This window comes from Choloepus didactylus, chromosome 14 (assembly GCF_015220235.1).
Source record: "Choloepus didactylus isolate mChoDid1 chromosome 14, mChoDid1.pri, whole genome shotgun sequence".
In the NCBI taxonomy this organism is placed as follows: Eukaryota; Metazoa; Chordata; class Mammalia; order Pilosa; family Megalonychidae; genus Choloepus; species Choloepus didactylus.
Window position 1 is genome coordinate 61,631,008 of NC_051320.1, and position 20,457 is coordinate 61,651,464.

The 20,457-nt window shown below is 38.2% G+C and overlaps 1 protein-coding gene across 3 annotated transcripts in view; it reads left to right on the forward strand.

The window, feature by feature from the left end:
• Positions 1 to 20,457, forward strand: part of ZFPM2 (zinc finger protein, FOG family member 2) — a 491,022-nt gene that overhangs the window by 322,911 nt on the left and 147,654 nt on the right. For all 3 annotated transcript variants that reach the window (XM_037802802.1, XM_037802803.1, XM_037802804.1), the window contains one exon: positions 14,990 to 15,101. In XM_037802802.1, coding sequence (XP_037658730.1) covers positions 14,990 to 15,101 — 112 coding nt within the window. The remainder of the gene's footprint in view (positions 1 to 14,989; positions 15,102 to 20,457) is intronic.

The following is a 20,457-nucleotide window of genomic DNA, read 5'->3' on the forward strand; positions in this document are numbered from 1 at the left end:
TGACCTTAAACTTCTGCTGACAGGTAAAACTGCTCTGACTGTGTTTGTGGTCCAGTCTACTTGAGAGCAATGTCAACCTAAGCTGAAGAACACACTAATTGTCTTAGTTTGTCTTAGTTTGCCAGAGCTGTTACGACAAACACCACACAACTGGTTGGCTTCAACATCAAGCGTTCATTTGTCCCACTTTTTCAGAGGCAAGAAGTACAAAAGCAAGGCACCAGCAAGGCTCTGCTTTCTCTAAGGAGTCCTCAGTGTTCTTGTGCTGGCTTGCTGCAGTCCTTAGGGTTCCTTGGCTTGCATCTCTGTCTCCCGTCATGTGGCTATCTTTCTCTCCACGTGTCTGCTCTTCTGGTTTCCACTGACTTCTGATACCTGTGATCTTCTCTGATTTCTTCTCTTTATAAAGGACTCCAGTAATATGGATTAAGTCTACCCTGATTCAGTTGGGACACATCTTAACTAAACAACACATTCAAGAGATCCTATTTACAAATACGTTCACAACCACAGGAATGCGGATTAAAATTATGTTTTTGTTGTGGCTCATACTTCAATCTACCGCAGTAATTAATCCAAGACTGAGGTATTTGTTTGACCAGAGAATCTTCCATTAGTTAGCCAAGACTTCAAAGGCAGTTGGGTTCATTCTGTGGGTATATCCAGGGATTCTAAAGACTGAGATTTACCTGGCAGGCATGAAGGCTGGCTGACTGCCTCGATGCCCAGATTGCATGGTGATGCCTCACCTTGAAGTAATGTGCCCCACCATGTCTGTTGACCAGTGATGCATCAGGAGAATCCCATTTTTCACTTGTTCTTTGCAGTCAGTGCTGAATTGAGCGAATTTTAGCATAAAGAGACCTTAGGTCTCCTCATGAATTCGGTTTATGGTTGGAAACATTCATAGGCTATTTTTTATCCATTATAAGATATAGGCCTCTTTACTGGTATATTTGCTGCAGTCATCAAAACAAAAACATTAAAAAGTATTACTTGTTTTTTCATATTTTTGCATCACTAACTGGACTTTGTTCAGTTCTGCTCCCCTTATTCCTACTTGATTCCTGATGTTGATATTTAGACTTTGGACTAGACTTCCAGGTCCCCAAACCAGGCAAATGTGAAAAATAATTCAGCTTACAAAAGCTATAAATTTTCACTTCTCAGGAAAAACTTGAAGATTATTAATGAGTCACCATGCAATTAGCTTATACAAAGTGCAGCTAGGAATCATGCATAATGTAAAACAGACACTGCTAACCACTGACTTATGGAAGATCATTTAAGCTAGTTTTCATGGACATGAAAAATTGATTTTTAACACAATTCCTAGGAAGATTCTCATTGCTTTAATACCCTGAAAAGAATTCAATTTCTCTTAGATTTGCTCAACTAAAAAAATGGGAGGCAGTTCAAGGTTTAGGCAGGTTCTAGCAATGTGCATTTGAACACATTTCTCATAGGATTGTTGTAAAGATTAATTTTAAAATAATATAGCACCTAGATTTTTAGCACATAGTTAATGCTCAGTGAAATGTTATAGATCATATATTATGGTATATAGTAATTTTTCTATCCAGCCAAAATTCTTGTTTATCTGGGAATTCTACACTTCTCTGTAAATACTTCTCCTTAGGCATTCTAGAAACATTAGCCAAACATTTGCATTTAATCACGTGCCTGATACTGCTTTAAACACTTTACATGTAGTAACTCATTTAATCCTCAAAGTAACCCTATGACCTAGGTACTTTTATGGTACTTATTTTAGAGATGAAGAAAATGAGTTAACAGAGTTGATAACTAACTTGCCCAAGGTCATAGCGCTACTGAGTGATGGAGATAGGATGCAAACTCAATCTGCTTGACACAAAAGTACTCGTTTCAAATCTCATAACAATTGCATATTAAAGCATATTATGTGAGATAATGAGTATACACTTAATATATACACAAATTATCTTGGCTATATTTCACAAAATATTTCAATGTCTCAAAGTTGCAACTGTTCTTCAGTGTATTTTTATGATATACTTTTATTTAACAGTCAAAATATTTAATTGAGTGTATAATAAACTGGTGTTTAATAGATATATAGGTGCATGGCCTACACCAAAGTATTTATTTAGAAAAATCTTTATGATTAGCATTTAGATATAATTACTAAAAATAGAAGCCATATTTTATGGACTTTCAATGCATATCAGAAAGAGCCTCAGTGTCTTTAACTATAAAATTGAAGTATTGGCCTAAGGTGTCATAAAGTTCTTATCTAGCCCTAAAAAATAGTCTATTAACCATTTCTCACCTGTTGATATACTGTCCTTTAGTCACAGACCATCAGCTATGCACTACAGTTTCAAATGAATCAGTCGTATCCTTAAAATATAGTGAATTTGATTATTAATATTAATTTAAATAATTTATATGTATGTCATTTAGATATTATTATTCATACATTGTGAGCTTCTAGAGGAAATGGAATGATCTTTCATCTCTCAGACTTTTCTGCCTAGCAGATACTCAAAAATGTTTATTGAATGAATAATGAATATATACTCAATAAATGTTTATTGAATGAATAATGAATATAGTTGTATAAAATTATAAAAAGATTAAAAATGATTTAAAAGCATAATAAACTAAATGAGGGTCTCAAAATAGAAACAGTATGGAAAAATCCAAAAGTAATGCTGATTAGCTATTACTAATTGGAATGATTTTATACATAAGGTCATATTATATTTATGTGGCAAGAACCAGATCTGGACAGTAAAACCAACTTGTTCCAAACTTTAGTATAATTCCCACACAACTAAATGCAGCATTTAACCCACTGGTATTTGCACCCAACCATCAAGTTTTTAATAGAGATTTTAGTTTGCCATGTTAAAATTATTTCACTATCCTTTCCAACATTTACAAATGCCTTCATTCATATTTCTGTTCTTTTTCAGAGAATGTGATAGGTTAGAGAAAAGGGAAAGCAGTTACTACAATTTAATTTTCCTCAATGGCTGAGAAGATTCTCCAAAAAATAGCTGATTAAGAAACTGAGTATTTTAATTTAAAGTTCAGGTTTATGAAGATCACGGAGACATTGCCTTTCATTAAGAGCATCCTATAAAAATTTAGTAACAATTAAAAAATAAGATCTTGCAAACTTGTCCAGGGGCAGTATTAATATTCAGCTCTCATTTGGTTCTGAATTCGTAGAGTTCTTTAGTTGCCCCAGCCCAGCTGAACAAAGGTCTTCTGGGTTGGTAGAGTGTAGAAGTAAATCTGATTTATTGGTTGGAGCCTTGTTCTTATTGCCTTCCCCCTTAGAAAGTAAGTTAACCTGCCTCTGGGTGGAAGGGCCATCTTCCAGTGAATTGGGTACTTGGCTTTTACTGTCGGAAAGTGCAAAATTAGTGTAGTCCCGAATCTGTTGATGGGGTAAAAAATATTGAAAAAAAGTTTCATAGTCAATCTTGCTTTAGATATTTAAGTGTTTGTAATATTTTTGTTTTTAAAATATTTCACAGATTAGATATACTTTGTGCTACTATGTAGCACCCTTCACACTTACACCAAATACTTTGCCAAGGTTTTAAGATTTTGCACCTCACCTCAGTAACTTGTGTCATGGGAAATCTGCCTTCCCAAAAGGCACTATATTTAACTCAGGCCTGGTGTATGGTTTATCAATTCTACTTTTTTTTCTCTTGTCATTCCCATATTCCCAGCTTTGCCATAGATTCTCCCCATCAATTTCAAAAATATGAATCAAAATACTGTTGTATTTTAAGTTCAAAATGTAGGTGAGTTCTTAATAATTCATGATAATAGAGGTAATTAAAGATATGACTTGTGAAAACAATATATAAATGAAAGATTAAAATCTTTTCTATATGGTTTTAAAATATATTATTAATATTAATTTCAGGATTTGACTCCTTTTTCTTTCTCTTTTTTTGTTTTGGTGGTGGTGGTTGTTGACTGAAGTTAAAACTGGCTAAAAGGATAATAGCAAGGAGGCACCCTGAAAGGTAGCTGAAAATTTCCTTATATATTGCAATGGATTAATTCATGAGGGATGTACATATCTCAGCATCCACAGAATGACTTTGGGGTAATCTCAAAAGGAAACTTTTTTTTTTTACTTCAGTTTTTTTGGAATATATTCATGTACCATACAATCATCCATGGTGTACAGTCAACTGTTCACAGTACCATCTTATGGTTGTGCATTCATCACCCCAATCTATTTTCAAATATTTTCCTTATACCAGAAAGAATCAGAATCAGAATAAAAAATAAAAATAGAAAAGAACACCCAAATCATCCCCCCCCGTCCCACCCAATTTTCCGTTTAGTTTTTGTCCCCATTTTTCTACTCATCCATCCATACACTAGATAAAGGGAGTATGATCCACAAGGCTTTCACAATCACACTGTCAACCTTTGTAATCTACATTGTTATACAATTGTCTTCAAAAGTCAAGACTACTGGGTTGGAGTTTGGTAGTTTCAGGTATTTGCCTCTAGCTATTCCAATGTATCAAAACCTAAGATGTGTTATTTATGTAGTGCATAAGAATGTCCACCAGAGTGACCTCTCGACTCCGTTTGAAATCTCTCAGCCACTGAAACTTTATTTCGTTTCATTCACATCCCCTTTTGGTCAAGAAGATGTTCTCAATCCCACAATGCCAGGTCCAGATTCATCCTGGGAATCGTATCCTGCATTGCCAGGGAGATTTACACCCCTGGAAGTCAGGTCCCACGTATGGGGGGAGGGCAGTGAGTTCACCTGCCGGGGTGGCTTAGTTAGAGAGAGAGAGGGCCACATCTGAGCAAGAAAGAGGCACTCAGGGGGAGACTCTTAGGCACAATTATAAGCAGGTTGAGCCTCTCTCAAAAGGAAACTTTTGAGTGAAATTGACTTAGGGAGTGAATTGACCATTGAATGTTGAATATGTATATAAACTCTGTACTCTTCAAACTATGGATTTTGGCCACAACCACTTTGCCTGAGAGGGTTAAAATACCAATATAAAGTAAACTAAAATGGGCTTATTTACTGCTTCACCAACAAAAATAGCATTTCCTTAAGTTCTAAATAAATGTAAGCCTGATGTGTTGAATTTTCCTATAAATCCTCGTTTCTAAACTCAGGATTTGAGTCTAAGCTTAACTAAAACTTATAGTAGAAGGTCTTGTAATGATGTTATCAAGCTATGAGGACATATGGAATAATCTAACAGAGGAAGATGAGACCTTGGAGGTTAAGTGACTGGCCCCAGGTCACACAGCTTGTACTGTGGCACTGGATCCCTGAACCCTGCCCAGGTGTATGCGACAGCCTTTGGAAGGCAGGCTACTCAGGAGCAATTTACTTTCCCTTCACAGGATTTCAGCAGGTGACACTCTTTTGCACATTGCACTACATGCAAGCCCAGAAATTCTGCCAGGAGCAAAACAACACTCCTTAAACACTGTGTGACTTTCAGAGCTGTATAAAATAAAAGGTTAAGTTAATGGTTGCCAGCTTGGAGGGAGTAGTTCCTCCTTCAGAGCCAAATGTAAGTGGAGAACAGATGAGACTGTGGGAGTGAAGTTGGCAAAAGGAAAGAGAAATGAGTATATTCTTTTTTGGAAAATGAAAGTATAATAAGTATCTGGATAACTTAGATGTTTATTATTTATTTAGAGATTCCTCCCATTTGAAAAATGAAATATCTGTATATTCAGGGTGCAGAAGCTTGAATAATAATTTCATATTATTTTTCTAAATATCATGAAATGATTACTTTTATTTGGTAGCAAATGAATTGTTTTTAATGACCTGTATACATGGAATTATTTGAATTCCCTTTCATAGCAAGATCATTATTTCTTATACTGAAATTACCATATTTAAGCAGTGACTTGAGATAATGCATTTCAAAATTTTTGACAACTAAAAGCAAATATACCTCAGAGATAATGATTATTTAATTTTTGGCTCATGGAGACAAAACTGTCTCTAACATAAGGAGTATGAATATAATAGCCAAGAATTCTATCATTTTATTTCACACTCATTTTGTTTTTGGAAAGTCTATTATCATGTTTGAGATCCCACTTACCACAGTAAACTTGGAGACATTTGTTAGCAAAAGTTCTCTGGAATTTCACTCTCATGCTGTCCTTATCAGATATTTTAATAGAACTGTACTCAAGAAAAAATGCTATTCTAAAGAAACCTTCCTTTGATTTCCATTCATACAGTTCTTTCCTCTGCCTAATGTTAGAGTGTAGTGGCTCTTGTTATAGCAAATTGCTAATTTATTTCCAGTTGGTCTTTGCATCTATTTATAATCTAAGAGTATTAATATCTTTGAGCTTGAGTTTGAAAATATGTGCTGTGCACCAATTTTTTTCAACCAATGCAATTTTATTGATACATTCACATACCGTTTAATCCATCTGAAGTGTACAATCAGTGGCTTTTAGTATAATCAGAGTAATGCTTTCACCACAGTCAGTTCTAGAACATTTCATTACTCCAGAAAGAAAAACCCCATACTCCTTAGAAGTCATCTCTCAATCCCTCTATCCTTCCCCAGCTGTAAATAAACACTAATCTTCTTTCTTTATAGATTTATTTATATTTACATTTTATATAATGGACTCATACAGTATGTAGTATGTTGTGTCTGGTTTCTTTCACTTAGCATAAACGTTTAAAAATTTTTTTTTACTAGAGGAGTTGTAGGTTTATAGAAAAGTCATGTAAAAAATAGTGTTCCATATACCCCCCATTGTTGACACTTTACATTAATCCAGTACCTTTGTTACAATTGATGAAAGAATATTAAAATATCACTGTTAACTATTGTCCATAATTTACATTAAGTATATTTTCTCCATATACAACCCTATTATTAACACCTTGTAGTAGTATCATACATTTATTATGATTCATGAAAGAACATTCTTATACTTGTAATATTAACCCCAGTCCATCGTCCACAACAGGGTTCCTTGTGTTATGCAGTCTCATGTTATATCTTCTAACTTTCCTTCTAATGAGATGCAAGACCAAAAACTTCCCCTTTTAACCATAATCACCTATATAATTCAGTGCTTTTAATTACACTTTCAATAATGTGCTACTATCACCACTATCCGTTTGCAAACATTTACAATCCACAGCAGCTGCACCATTTAACATTCCCACCAGCAGTGAATGAGTGTAACTATTTTTCCTATTTCTCTACATCCTAACACTTGAAGTTTTCTGTCTTTTTAATAGTGACCATTCTAATAGGTGTGAAATGAAATTTCACTGTAGTTTTGATTTGTATTTCCCTAATAGTCAGTGATGCGGAGCGTCTTTTCACATGCTTGTTAGCCATTTGTAATTCCTCTTTGGAGAAATGTCTATTCAAGTCTTTTGCCCACTTTTTAATTGAGTTGTTTGTCTTTTTTATTGTTCAGTTGTAGGATTTCCTTATATTCCTTATATCTGGATATTACACCCTTACTGGCTATGTGGTTTCCAAACATTTTCTCCCATTGAGTAGGTTGCCTTATTACTTTCTTGACAAGGTCTTTTGACGCACAAAAATTTTCAATTTTGAGGAGGTCGCTTTTATCTGTTTTTTCTTTCTTTGCTTGTGCTCTAGGTGTAAAGTCTAAGAAACCATTGCCTATCACAAAATCTTAAAGATGCTTCCTTATATTTTCTTCTAGGAGTTTTATTGCCTTGGTTCTTATGTTTAGGTCTTTGTTCCATTTTTTAGTTTATTTTTTTATAAGTTGTAAGGATAGGGGGTTCTCTTTCATTCTTTTCCTAGTTCTGCCAGCACCATTTGTTGAAGAGGCTATTAAGTCCCAGTTGAGTGGACTTGGAAGCCTTGTCAAACGTCAACTGGCCATAGATTTGAGGGTCTATTTCTGAACTCGCAATTAGATTCCATTGGTCAATATGTCTATAGTTGTGCCAATACCAGGCTGATTTGACCCCTGTAGCTTTGTAATACGCTTTAAAGTCAGGAAGTGTGAGGCCTCTTTCTTCATTCTTCTGTTTCAAGATGGTTTTGGCTGTTTGGGGCCACTAAACCTTCCAAATAATTTTGACAATTGGCTTTTCCATTTCTGCAAAGAAGGCTGGTGGAATTTTGGTTGGGATTACATTGAATTTGTAAATCAATTTCTACCAATGTAATTTTGATAATCTTTTTCTAAGTTAAGTTTTGTATCCCAAACAATCACTGTAAATAAAATAGCTTTCCATTTTATGCATTTGGACATTTTCTGTTACTCATTTAAATCTGGTTGTGCAGCATACACACACACATCACAAACCTTGTTCCCAGACAGTAAACAAAAGGAAGACTGAAAATCTCACACAGGATTTCTCACTGTAGTTCAATGATCATTTTATCGATTTTCAAATGGAAGCATGTGAGTCTGAATGCCTGCCATTCACTTGGCATAGAGAATATTTGGGTACTGTCTCTGAGAACCTGTTATTATATCATCACACAAATAACGTTGGCCCTACAGGACAACAGGGAATGGAGTGATTCCATTTTTGTAGCTTAAAGTGATACTGTGTTTTCTGAAAGAAAAAGCATGTTTTGCCTCAGTAGCATCTAGCTCAAAAGCTATATAGTTTCCTATGTATTTTGTAAGAGGAATATTTACTAAAAAGTATACTTTTATTGGGTAAAAATTATCATATAAACAGTTTTATAGATGCAATCAAATCAGTAATGTTTAAATTATATACTGTGCCAAGAATTTTGGAAAATATTATTTAATAGGTCCTTGAATTATTACATAACATTTCTCCTCACTGCAGTTAGTCCAAGAATTTAAGTTGTTGTGCCACCATAGGATAGGATATTGGTGAAGGGAATTTTTAAATTCGAGCTCCTTCTCACTAGAGATTTCACATCAAGAGAGGGTGAAACAATATTTTCACAAGAGTCAGATTGAATTTGAATTGAATTCCAGTGTGGAGAACTGTATAGATATATTAACTGAAACTTCTGTGTAAAATTTTCCCTGTGGAATACATGCTCAAATCAAATATAGTATCACTTTTTCACTTAGATATAGAGAATATTTCATTTATGTGGGGGAGATGGATAGCATTCCAAAGGGCCAGGGAATGGAGAGTACATATACACACACAGACACACACATATATTCTCTCTCTCTCTCTCTCTCTCTCTCTCACACACACACACACACACATATATACACATACTATAATATTTTTCTACTTCTAACTATAAAAACTGATGTCTACAGGAATTCTGAAAATTTTCTATATCTATTACAGAATATGTTTTTAGAGCTTAGTGAACAGAAACAGTTATAAATTGTTAAAAAAAAAAATAGTATTTTGCCAAACAACCCTCAGCTCTTTTTACGTTACTCACTTACTGAAGCAACATGCCAAGGGCATTTTCATCAGCATCAAACTGCATCTCAGGGCATTGGCTTGAGATTCTCCAATGAGATTTTTGTTAAATTTCCCAAAATAAAGTCAATGAAGGCCAACTTTTCCATCAGTTGACATTTCTAGTTCTTTTAAAAGAAGAGTAACATCAGACTCTTCTCATGGGTCAGATTTTCCTATAACTTCTCTCTCTTACTAACCTTCATTTGGAAATCTTGAATATTTTCAGCAAAAATTTGGAATTCCTAAGATAGCATTATGTCACCAACTTCTTGGGTTTAGAATTCTCCCATATTCTTTACCTTTGGGCTGCCTACTTCTATCTCCATTAACCTCTTGGCTTGAGTATACACATTTATTGAAGGCTAACTCCTTTGTCAGTCTAGTAACTTCAAAGGATAGTGAGAAGTAGATGCTAGTTTGACCTCTTTTATCGACATTAGATAATTCTAATTGTTCCTAAGAAATGACACTTTTGACCTAGTTTGTCCTTGTCAAGTTTGTCTTGTTATAGGCTGTCTAAATGTGAAACTCTGGGTTCAAACAGTGTCCAGGAGGGCAGATTTTCTAATTTACAATGTGGAGTCCAAAAGTGCAAAATGTTTCTTTTTCTTTTTTTAAAAATTCTAGTTTAACTTAAATTCAGGTCTCCTGTATATACCTTGAAATGATTTATTACTGAATGTAACTGCCTAGATATAAAGTGCAAATTTTAATCTGGAAAAGCTCATGGGTTATTTCAATATGGAAAAAAAATGAAGAAAACATTTATATAAGTAGGATAAGCTAAGCATTGCTGAGGTTTCAAGCAACGTTAATATCTCATCTCTTTTTACCTAAGTAAGAACTAAATGATTGTGGAAAGATAATGTAATTAAGGTGTTTTTCTAATTAAGGGAAAGGTGTTTCATACTTCTGAACACATTTAAGAGGAAATTTAAGTCATTTTATTTTTACCTGTAAATCAATAAATTTCAATACCGTTGGTATTGGTTTTCTAGTGTTGCCAAATTCACCACAAATCTAGTGGCTTAATGCACAATAAATTTATTATCTTACAGTTCTGTAGATCAAAAATCTGGTATGAGTCTCCCTAGACTAAAACCAAGGTGTCAGCAGTCTGTGCTCCTTTCTGAAGGCTCTAGGGAGAATTCATTTCCTGCCCCTTCCAGTTATGGCAGAACTCAGTTTCCTAAGATTATAGGACTGAGGTCCCTGTTTTCTTGCTGCCTCCAAGCCAAGGGCCATTCTATATGTATTGAAATATTCCTTGGTTCATAGCCCCAGTCCTTCGTCTTCAAAGCCAACAAAGGCAGGTGGAGTCTTTCTCATATTGAATCTCTTTGATCTACACATCTGCCTTTCTCTTCCACTTTTACAGATGCATGTGATTAGATTGGGTCCACCTGGGTAATCTAGAATAATCTCCCTAGCTCAAGACCTTTAATCTTGGCCACTTCTGTAAAATCCCTTTTGCCAAATAAATTCCAGAGATTAGGGCATGGGTATTTGGGGACCATGATTCTGCCTAGCACAACTTTTATGTGATGTTCTCTTTTACCAACATGTTGTGCCAGTTGTACCATCTATGGGATGCTAGACACACTTCTTGGCCTTGTTTTCCTCATTTGTAAAATTAGGGAATTAAACTTATTGAACTTTAAAGTTGCTTCTAGCTTTTCCCGTCCCAGATTTCTGTGAATCCATATGTTAGAAATAGATATGGGTAAGTGAATCAAATGATCAGTGTATATATTATTGTTATTTTCCATTCATGGATTTTGCTGGCGTGCAGATTTCATATAATCCTGGCTTACTTCCTTCTTCTCACACTGGGTAATCTTCTTTGAAGGCAGTCAATCTCTACAAAAGTTGTCTTCTTCAGAAAAAAATTGACTTACCTCCTCAAAACTGTAATAACTGGTCCCTTGAGATTTTTTATCTGCTTATTATTTACTTTATAGCTTGTGTATTGCTTTCAGCAACTCTTTGCTACATTTCTGCTTTTGCCTGATTGATTTGGAGTAAAAGAAATTGTTTTCCCTTTAATTCAATTTCTTAATGAGTCAGATACTACCTGTGTCCAGACATAATAAATGCTTCCTAAAGATTTAAAATTTATAATGCCTAAATTACCATTAAGGAAACATGAATCAACTGTTTTGTTTTCACCTCAAAGTTAACCCTCTAAACCTTGATTTGCTTATGTACAAAAAGGAGGAAATGTTAGTACCTAATTCCTGGAGTTGTAAAAATAAAAAATGATAAATCATGTAAAGTACCTAGCTCAACACTGAACATTTAGAAAGTACCCAATAAATGTGAACTATTAATATTGTGTTAGTAGGAGTGGGTGTAAGGATGAACAACTCATCCTGGTTTGCCCAGGATTTTCTAGTTTTAGCACTAAAATCCTGAGTCCTGGAAAAAAACCTCAATCCTAGGCAAACCTGGTTGTGTTTGGAGACAGAGCTAAATTTGAATATTGGGTCTGCCTTCTACCAGCTATTTGGCCTAAATGAAATTATTAAGTATTTGAACTGCAGTTTCCTTGTCTGAAAAAAAAAAATGTATAAAGACTAAATTAAATGAATGCCTGCACAAATAGAATGAATAGTAGTTCCCTTATTCTTCCTGCTTAAAAATCTTTACTGGCTTCCCTATCCTTGTACTTCCCTTATATTTAAGCACAAAAGCTTTTGCCTGATACGGAAGGGTCCTTCCAGATCAGTTTCTCACCTGCCCTTCCAGAAAGTATGCCATTATATCTTTTCTACTCATCAATAATGATAACAATATTAATGATGATGATGACAGCTAATATTTATATAGTGCTTTCTACATGCCAGCTATAGTTGTATACACTAATAAGAACCTAAACTAAAGATCCTCAGAACTGCTCACTATTTCCTATACACACTACTCTGTTATGTACAGCTGGCTCAAGCCTTTGCCCTCACTGTCACCAGAGACTGAAAATCCTTCCTGCTTATCCTTTAAGATCCTGTGTGAATGTCACCTCCTCTATGGCATCTTCCCATACTCCCTAGGACAAGAATTTCTCTCTTGTCCTTCATTGACCCCCAAACAATTTATGCATCCCTTTGTGCACTTTCTACCATGGGACTATTCATATTACATTGAATATATATTGTTTTGATGTATTTTTTATTTATCTGTAGCCTTTACCGGAGAAAAAATGGACTCATCTTCATATTCCTAGCACCCAGCCCAGGACTGGGTTGGTTTTTGTTTGTTTGGTTTCTTTAACAAATAAGAAATTATATGTGGGAAAATCAGTGAATATGTTTTATGCTACAAGATTCCCATATGGTTAACAAAATTTAAGCAATCAATATCTATTTTTCTCATATTATTTATAGAAAATTCTAATAGCTGATTTCTTTTACCTTACATGTGCTGAGGTTCATGTGACTTTAAGAATTGTGGAGTATAAAGACTAAATAATTTCATGTCACACATCTTCCCCGTGAAATAAGAGACTCTAGTGAAAATGGGGGCCAAGGTGCCTCTTGCTGTAATTTGTCATTTAAAATCAGAAGAAAGAGATGTTAAAACTAAGATCACTGAATGCCCCTACATGAATGTATCAAAGTGGTTGACTTCCTCTCATGACTTGTTCTACTTACTGCTTTGGGACCTTCAGGCACTAATCTATGTATATAACTGTTGCTCTGGTTGTAATAGGAGCTGGAAAATGCACTATTAGGAACTAGTAGTGTCACTATTACTTGAGATTTTGAAGGCATTTGTCTTCTAATTCTATTTTGAAAATGGAAATAATTAAAATGTTTTCTCAGACTGATAACCACAGGAATAACTTGGCCAATGACTCAAAAAGGGGAAATAATTAAACAAGTTTTAACACTTGAGTGTAATACTATGTCTGCATTGGCCTCCATTTTGATTAGAAATGTGGTTAGAAAAACTGACCATTTTTGCCTAGGTTGTTAAATACATATATATAATTATATCTTTCCTACAAGGTCCTAAGATGACTATTTTTCATAGTTATACTTACCATTTAAGATATGTGGCTGAAAATTAAGGCTTTAAAGTGCATCAAAATGTGTACCAAAAATCAGCATACTAGTTTTTCTTATAATTTATCTGGTTCAGTAACTTCTGTGGTAATATTTGAAATATTTTTCAAACTTCTTTTTGTAACTTATCCATCATGGTTGATGTATCCATTAAATAGTATATTTTACAGCAGTTATTACCTCTTTTAATATTATCAGTTTTACACATAATAGGTCACATTCATTTTATACGTAATTTTTAACATGACTTTGCAGTCAACAACATATTGATGTCTCATGTGTTTTCATTGTTGTCATGTGGTGGGTGAAATGTTTCCTGGATTCCTGAGAGATTTGAAATCACCAGATTACATGGAACTCCTCAAGTGTATATTTGTTAATGCCAATTTGGGAAATTTGTGATAGCATGTAACATGTGGGAAAGTCCCAGAATGGGCTGCGATCTCTTTGGCAGGCTCATATCTAGGTGAAAATTCAGTTCAAAAATTACATTGAGACATTTACAGTGTACTCTGTGTTGTGGTTTATGATATTTGATATACAGAACATGGCTGTTGAATGATAAAGGTCTGAATGCCTGTGACTCATCAGGAAGCAGAGTCTTTCTAAGGCTTACTTATTTCCTCTCCCAGCCTCTTTCCTGCCATGTAAATTTATCAACAGAGTTATACACAAATAATGGGGGTGCCAAATTATACACAAATAATGGGGGTGCCAAACAGCCCCAAATTGTGAACCTTTTCAGCCTTAAACTTAAAATGTACACTGAAGCTATTTTGTTAGGACTATCAGCACTTGTCTCTCTGCTTCTATGCTTCTCAGAGCAAGGGATGTCATGCTTTAGTTGCTCTGCATTTGAATTTATTCAAATAAAAAAAAGATTCCTTTTTGTAGTCTTTCTGGAGACAATGTATGGTGAATCATTAGCATTGTTATTATTTCAGTTACAGTCAGGCTGATATCCACACTTAGCAAAGGGAGCTGGGGTGGATTTCATTATTCATTCAGAATAAGTTCCTACTCTAATATAAATGTTGCTCAGGATAAAGCTTTGAAATGGATCCTGATTCTTTAAATTCTTTCCTGTCTGTTTCAGGAAATAGTGAGATCCTGTTGATAGCAAAGTACAATGTGTCTAAAGTTCACTTCTGAACACTCTGCTCTTTGCAATGAAAGTCATCTGCATTCTCTTTATCATTCAGAGCCACAAGAGATCTGTCTAATCTTGGAGATCTAATCCACTATCATTTAGGAAAAAAAAAATCCTTGATAATAATTCTACCATTCAGATTAGTGAAAGCAGTAAAGCCTTACAGCTTCTGTTTTCTTAAAAAGATATTATGAGACAGGGGAATAAGGACCTGGATTATAGTTTGGGAGATTTAGTTGTTTGTAAAAATAAAATGATTAGTACAGTTATTATTAAAGTTTTTAATCAGCTAAAGCAAATGGCATCTGTTTGTTATCATTCTTTCTACAGAAGACAAAAGCTCCAGTCCCAATGGTGCTGACTGCTGGTCCCAAGTGGCTGCTGGATGTGACTTGGCAAGGAGTAGAAGACAACAAAAACAACTGCATTGTGTACAGCAAAGGTAAACACGAGATCATTTCACTCTCTCTTTGGAAGTATTGAAACCTGAGTATTGCAAAACAGCACCAGAACGAGCTGGAATGGGAATACAAAGTAAAATTTGATCCTCTCTCTTCCTTTTTCCCTTATGAGTATCTCTAACCCGTGTTTTCAGTAGAGCCTGCTGTTCTCTTCCTTTACAGCCTATGAGAAAAAGTATCAGGCCATTAGTTACTTAGCACTGTATACATTTATCAACAATCCTGTATTGGAATGGCCTGACTAGTATCCTTCTCTTGCTGTTTTATTGATAGGCCTGGTTTGATGAAATCCCAGATTCCTCTCTAAGGCATTATCTATCAGAAGTAAATTCCTTTTGAAATATAGCAATCCATGTCAAGGTGCATGCTCCAGGAGGAACTCCCTTCCAGTCTGTTTCTTAAATCCTGCATGATGAGAGCATAGCTGAAAATGAAACCATTGCAAAGACTGAGAATTCCTCCCCATGGTGATTTCTGAAGGGCAGGAGGCAAATGGGAGAGAGGAAGTTGCTGGCTTGCAGAACGTTGCCTTTGATTTGCTCAATATGACATCAACCTAGATTGCCTCATGCATCTATACCCTGGCTACAAAGTAGCTGTAGCTCCGTGATGGCATATCATGGAACTGGCTCTCCTTTAACACAGGACCTTCCTTGTGTGGTGTGGTTTTGGGCACTGTTCTCCACATTCAAGCTCTGTACTTTTATAGAGAAACCCCTAATCTCACTTCTTCGTAAATGTTGCAAAACCTTGTGCTTCTCATGTTTAATTTCTTTTAGCCTTCTTTTTTAACCAAATAGACCTACTGAGATCAAAGATTTATTTGCGCATTGAACCTAGAAACCATGAAAGGCTACAAGGGAACAAGCAAATAAGCACTCCTATCAATATATTAACATATAAAACACTAATCATAACATCAAAGGCTCTTAAAAACCTGCTAGAAACAATTACAACTTGTTTCTATAATCATTACAATTTGTACACTTACAAGAGGATTGCCTTTAAACTACCATAAGCCTTTGAAAGTTGAAACACCAGAAAGAGGGAATTTTCAAGGTAAAAAAACAATCTGCTCACCAGGATCTAATGATATTCCTTTTACTTCTATACTTGCTGGGCTTCTACCCACTAATTTTCTAACTTGAAATATCTGTGGTATGTTGGTGGGGAACTGTTAGCTAGAAGGGAAGTAAGATTTTCTCAGGATATGTCAACGTGGTCTATCAACGTGGAAATAGAGTGAACCAACTTACCAGACACCACATTTAGAATGCAAAAACCTATAAAATGTGTCTTGGAATGTAGGATCATGTCCGGCGCTGCCCCGCTCGGTCCCCGGTTCCCGGCCGGCGAGGGGAAACAGGGAAGGAGAGAGAGAGATGCAGACTGCGCGAACTAACCTGGTCATGAATCACGACTCGAACCACACGGCAGTTGTGAAAGCAAGCCCTTTACTACAGCTAGATGAACATTCTGTGTTACTGGTTCCCACACGGGGCACGGCGCCTCGTGGGAGAGCAGCCTCGATGTGGCCGTCAGGCACGGCTCCTTGTGGGCTGTCTCACCCTACCCCGTCCGGGTAAGACCTTTTATACACAATTAACAACCAATAAGCTTCTAGGCTAGTATCGCGTATACAGGATTTCGATTGGTAGGAGCGGGTGGCGGATACATGCGTCACTATGCGGAAACAGGATGCAGGCGCCATCTTGGCTCACTCGATGGGCGGGGGTAACTCTAGAGCAGGCTGCAGCGCATACGCTAGGCCCGATTCGGGAGGCGGCTTTCCACATCTCCCCCTTTCTTATTTATTTTTGACCCAGTGTCTCCAGTGATGAGCGTGCTCCCGTGAACCCAAATGGTTCACAACCTCTTTGGTGCTTTGGGGAGTCTGGACTAGGCCTCAGCCATCCAGCGGCGGAGCCTCTAGCACCAACCAGAATGCTCACGTCATATGGAGACCGGAGAGTCCGTAAGCTGGAAGCAACGTGACTCTCCCTGCAGTGCTTTGCCTGGCAACTGGGGAACAACGACGGGGGCAGGAACAGCAGTAACCAGAGTCGGGGGTGTCACTAGGTGTCTCTGTGCAATGGCTAGGGTCCAGTCTGGCCACAACTAGGACTCTGCCCTAGAGACCCACCTGAGACAAAATTATGACTACTGGTGTCGCCTTTTACACCCGAGAAACAGCCATGCGATTCGCTACAAATTTTGCTCCAAAGCGCCCCACCTGAGGCGACCAGGAAGGGGTATGGTTAATAAATCGGTCACTATCGGGGGTAACAGAGGTGGGAGTCATAGCCATCATAGTGGTAACACGCAATTGCTGCTGCGCTTGAAACAGGCGTTCTAGCAAACATTTAACAACGACTAATCCCACCAATAATCCCACTGCAATGAGGATCCAATTAGTTAAATTGGGCCAAGAGAACCAGGAAGAAACACTGTGCAATAGTTTCTGTAGAACCTCGCCTAACCCGGAGAGATCGACTTTAACGGGTTTTAACTTGATCCCCCCAATTGTGTCTAAACTAGATTCCACCTGTTGGGAGAGATTAACAAATTCAGGAAAATATGACCTTTTCAGCCAATCAGAGACTCTGGAAATGCTTCCGGTCACGTTGGCCCTGACAGGAGTGACACAGAGTTTAACCGTAAGCCACCGGGTGTCACATGTTTGCTGAAGCACTCTCCAGAGTCCATCTATTTCCAGTCCAAGTTCATCTATCTCCGCTTGGAGTTTCTGAATGGCCTGGAAATTTAAGTTCAGCATCTGATTGTGGCGGCGTAGCACGTCTCGGGTAAGGTTGACCAAGCCATTTACCGTTTCCATCGTTATGGCGAGCTGCCGATCTGTCCATGCTTGTAGCACAGCCTGCCCGATCATTGGGACAAACAAAGAGGAAGCTACACTGGCAGCATTCGATAGCCATTCTTTTATGCCTCTTGGACGCCTAGACTTAGAGAAGGGGATATTGTTAAGTGAAACAACTTGAGAAACAGGGCCAACCCAGTCGGTTGCCTTGACGGGGAGCCAGACATAACTTGGGCGATACACTAGGATAGCGGGGCGGCGAGGCATCCGGGTCTTTGGAACGGTTGCAGACTGTAGGAGCAAGCCCTGGAAGGAAAAGGCACCTTTGAGTCTCCTTTTTACTCAAGATCCCTTCACAAGACTGGCGGCTCTTCCCTGTAACGTTAAGAAATTCAAGCAAGACTCCCTTACTTAACTCGCCATTACCAGTTTCACAAGTAGCATTCGCCGCAACTGTGGTGTTGACAACCTTGACAGAGAGGTTAGCAAAAGAGAGGATCAGTGTGTCATTGGTGAGGGGGAAGGACTCGTTGAAGCTTGTGGAGGAAATATAGAACAGAGTTACCGATCCTCTTTTTGGGCAACCGCGGGGTGGTCAGTCCTACTATTATCGTCTTGTCGGTCGTCGCCATCATCAGCAGGGTCGGAGGCTTGGTCTAATGGTTCAGGTTGTATATTCGTTGGCGTTTCTGACAGCTGTTCCTTGGCTTCTTCAGGTGATGTCACGGTTCTCACCAGTCTTTCCGGAACCCACACTGGTTGACGTCCTGGTTCCTGGGGAAAAACACAAACAGAGCCTCTGGCCCAGCTGAGCACCGGGTCAGGGCCTTTCCACTGCCCCGACAGGACATCCTTCCAACGGACTAGACCTCTATGCGGAGGACTCGGGGTGGTGTGTTGCAGGGCAGGTGTCATTCCTTGTGAATTTTCGTTTAAAAAATTATATGTGAGCAAGGCTACAGACAGTCGAGCTTTTGGGGACAGGCCGTGGCCTATACCCTCTTTCTGTTTTTTAAGCAAGTCTTTGAGAGATCTGTGCTCTCTTTCAATGATTCCTTGCCCCTGAGGGTTATAGGGGATGCCATGTTTTAATTGGACATCCATGTTGTCACAAAATTTTTGGAAGGATTTACTAGTGTAGGCAGGCCCGTTATCCGTCTTTAACGTCTTTGGCTTACCCCAAGCTGCCCATGCAGCAAGGCAGTGTGCAATGACGTGGGAGACTCTTTCTCCTGGTTCAGCAGAGGCAAATAAAACTTGGGAGCATGTGTCCACCGACACATGTAAGTACTTGATCTTACCATACTCTGAATGATGAGTGACATCCATCTGCCAAGTATCCCCTGGGGTGAGACCCCTAGGGTTGACCCCAACCGAGGGGACTGCTCTCTGCTCTGCACAATTGTTGCAGGCTCGGACAATATCTCGAGCAGCTGCACGTGGTATGCTGAACCGCTTAGCTAGGGTACCTGCATTGATGTGAAACTTGGCATGGAATTCTCGGGCTTGTTGATACGGTACCAGCGTCGGAAAGATGTGCAGCTGTCGAGTGGCTACATCTGCGCTATGGTTCCCCTGGGCCATAGGGCCAGGCAAACCTGTGTGGGCTCTAATATGGGTTATGTAAAAAGGGTGTTGCCTGGTCCATATAACCTCCTGTAGTTTGGCAAAGAACGTCCTTACTGTAGAGGAATGTTTAACAATGCCCACCGTTTCTAAAATTTGTACAGAGTTCACAACATAAGCAGAATCCGAGACGACATTTAAGGGCTCGGAAAGGCTTTCCAGGACTGCAATGATAACCTGCAGTTCTACCCATTGAGGCTTTTGTGGTTGGAAGAGCACTGTTTTAGGAGTGTCCCCCTCCACACAATACGCCCCTGTTCCAGAGCTGGAGCCGTCCGTGTATACGGTGGGGGCGCCTGCTAGTGGCCTAGGAGAGGTTACTTTGGGAAAAATCACTGGGTGCCGGGTGACAAACTGCAAGAGAGGAGCCCTAGGGAACTGATTGTTAATGGGACCAAGAAATGTACACCGGAGAATGGCCCATTGATCTATGCATCCGGTGAGTATCTCAAGCTGCTGGGAAGAATAAGGCACCCTGAGATTTTTGGGCTGCTGACCGAAATGCTGCACAGCCCTTTTAATGCATTCTAGGGCCAAGTCTGCAACCGCTGTAGGATAGTGCTCTAGGACTTTTTTGGGGGAAACTCCAGGGTGGACCCAGAGCAGCGGCCCCCGCTGCCACAGTACCGCAGTGGGCTGTAATTCTGTCGGCAGCACGCAGGCTTCAAAAGGCTCATCAGGGTCTATTCTCTTCAATGCAGCGCCACTGAGCGCCTGTTCCACCTGGCATAGTGCTCGCCTTGCCTCTGGAGTGAAGCTTCGAGGTGAGTTTATATTAGAATCCCCCTTCAACAGGTCGAACAAAGGTGTTAGTTTGACATTGGGTATTTTTAGGTATGGACGGATCCAATTGATATCCCCCATGAGTTTTTGTAGATCATTGAGAGTGTGTA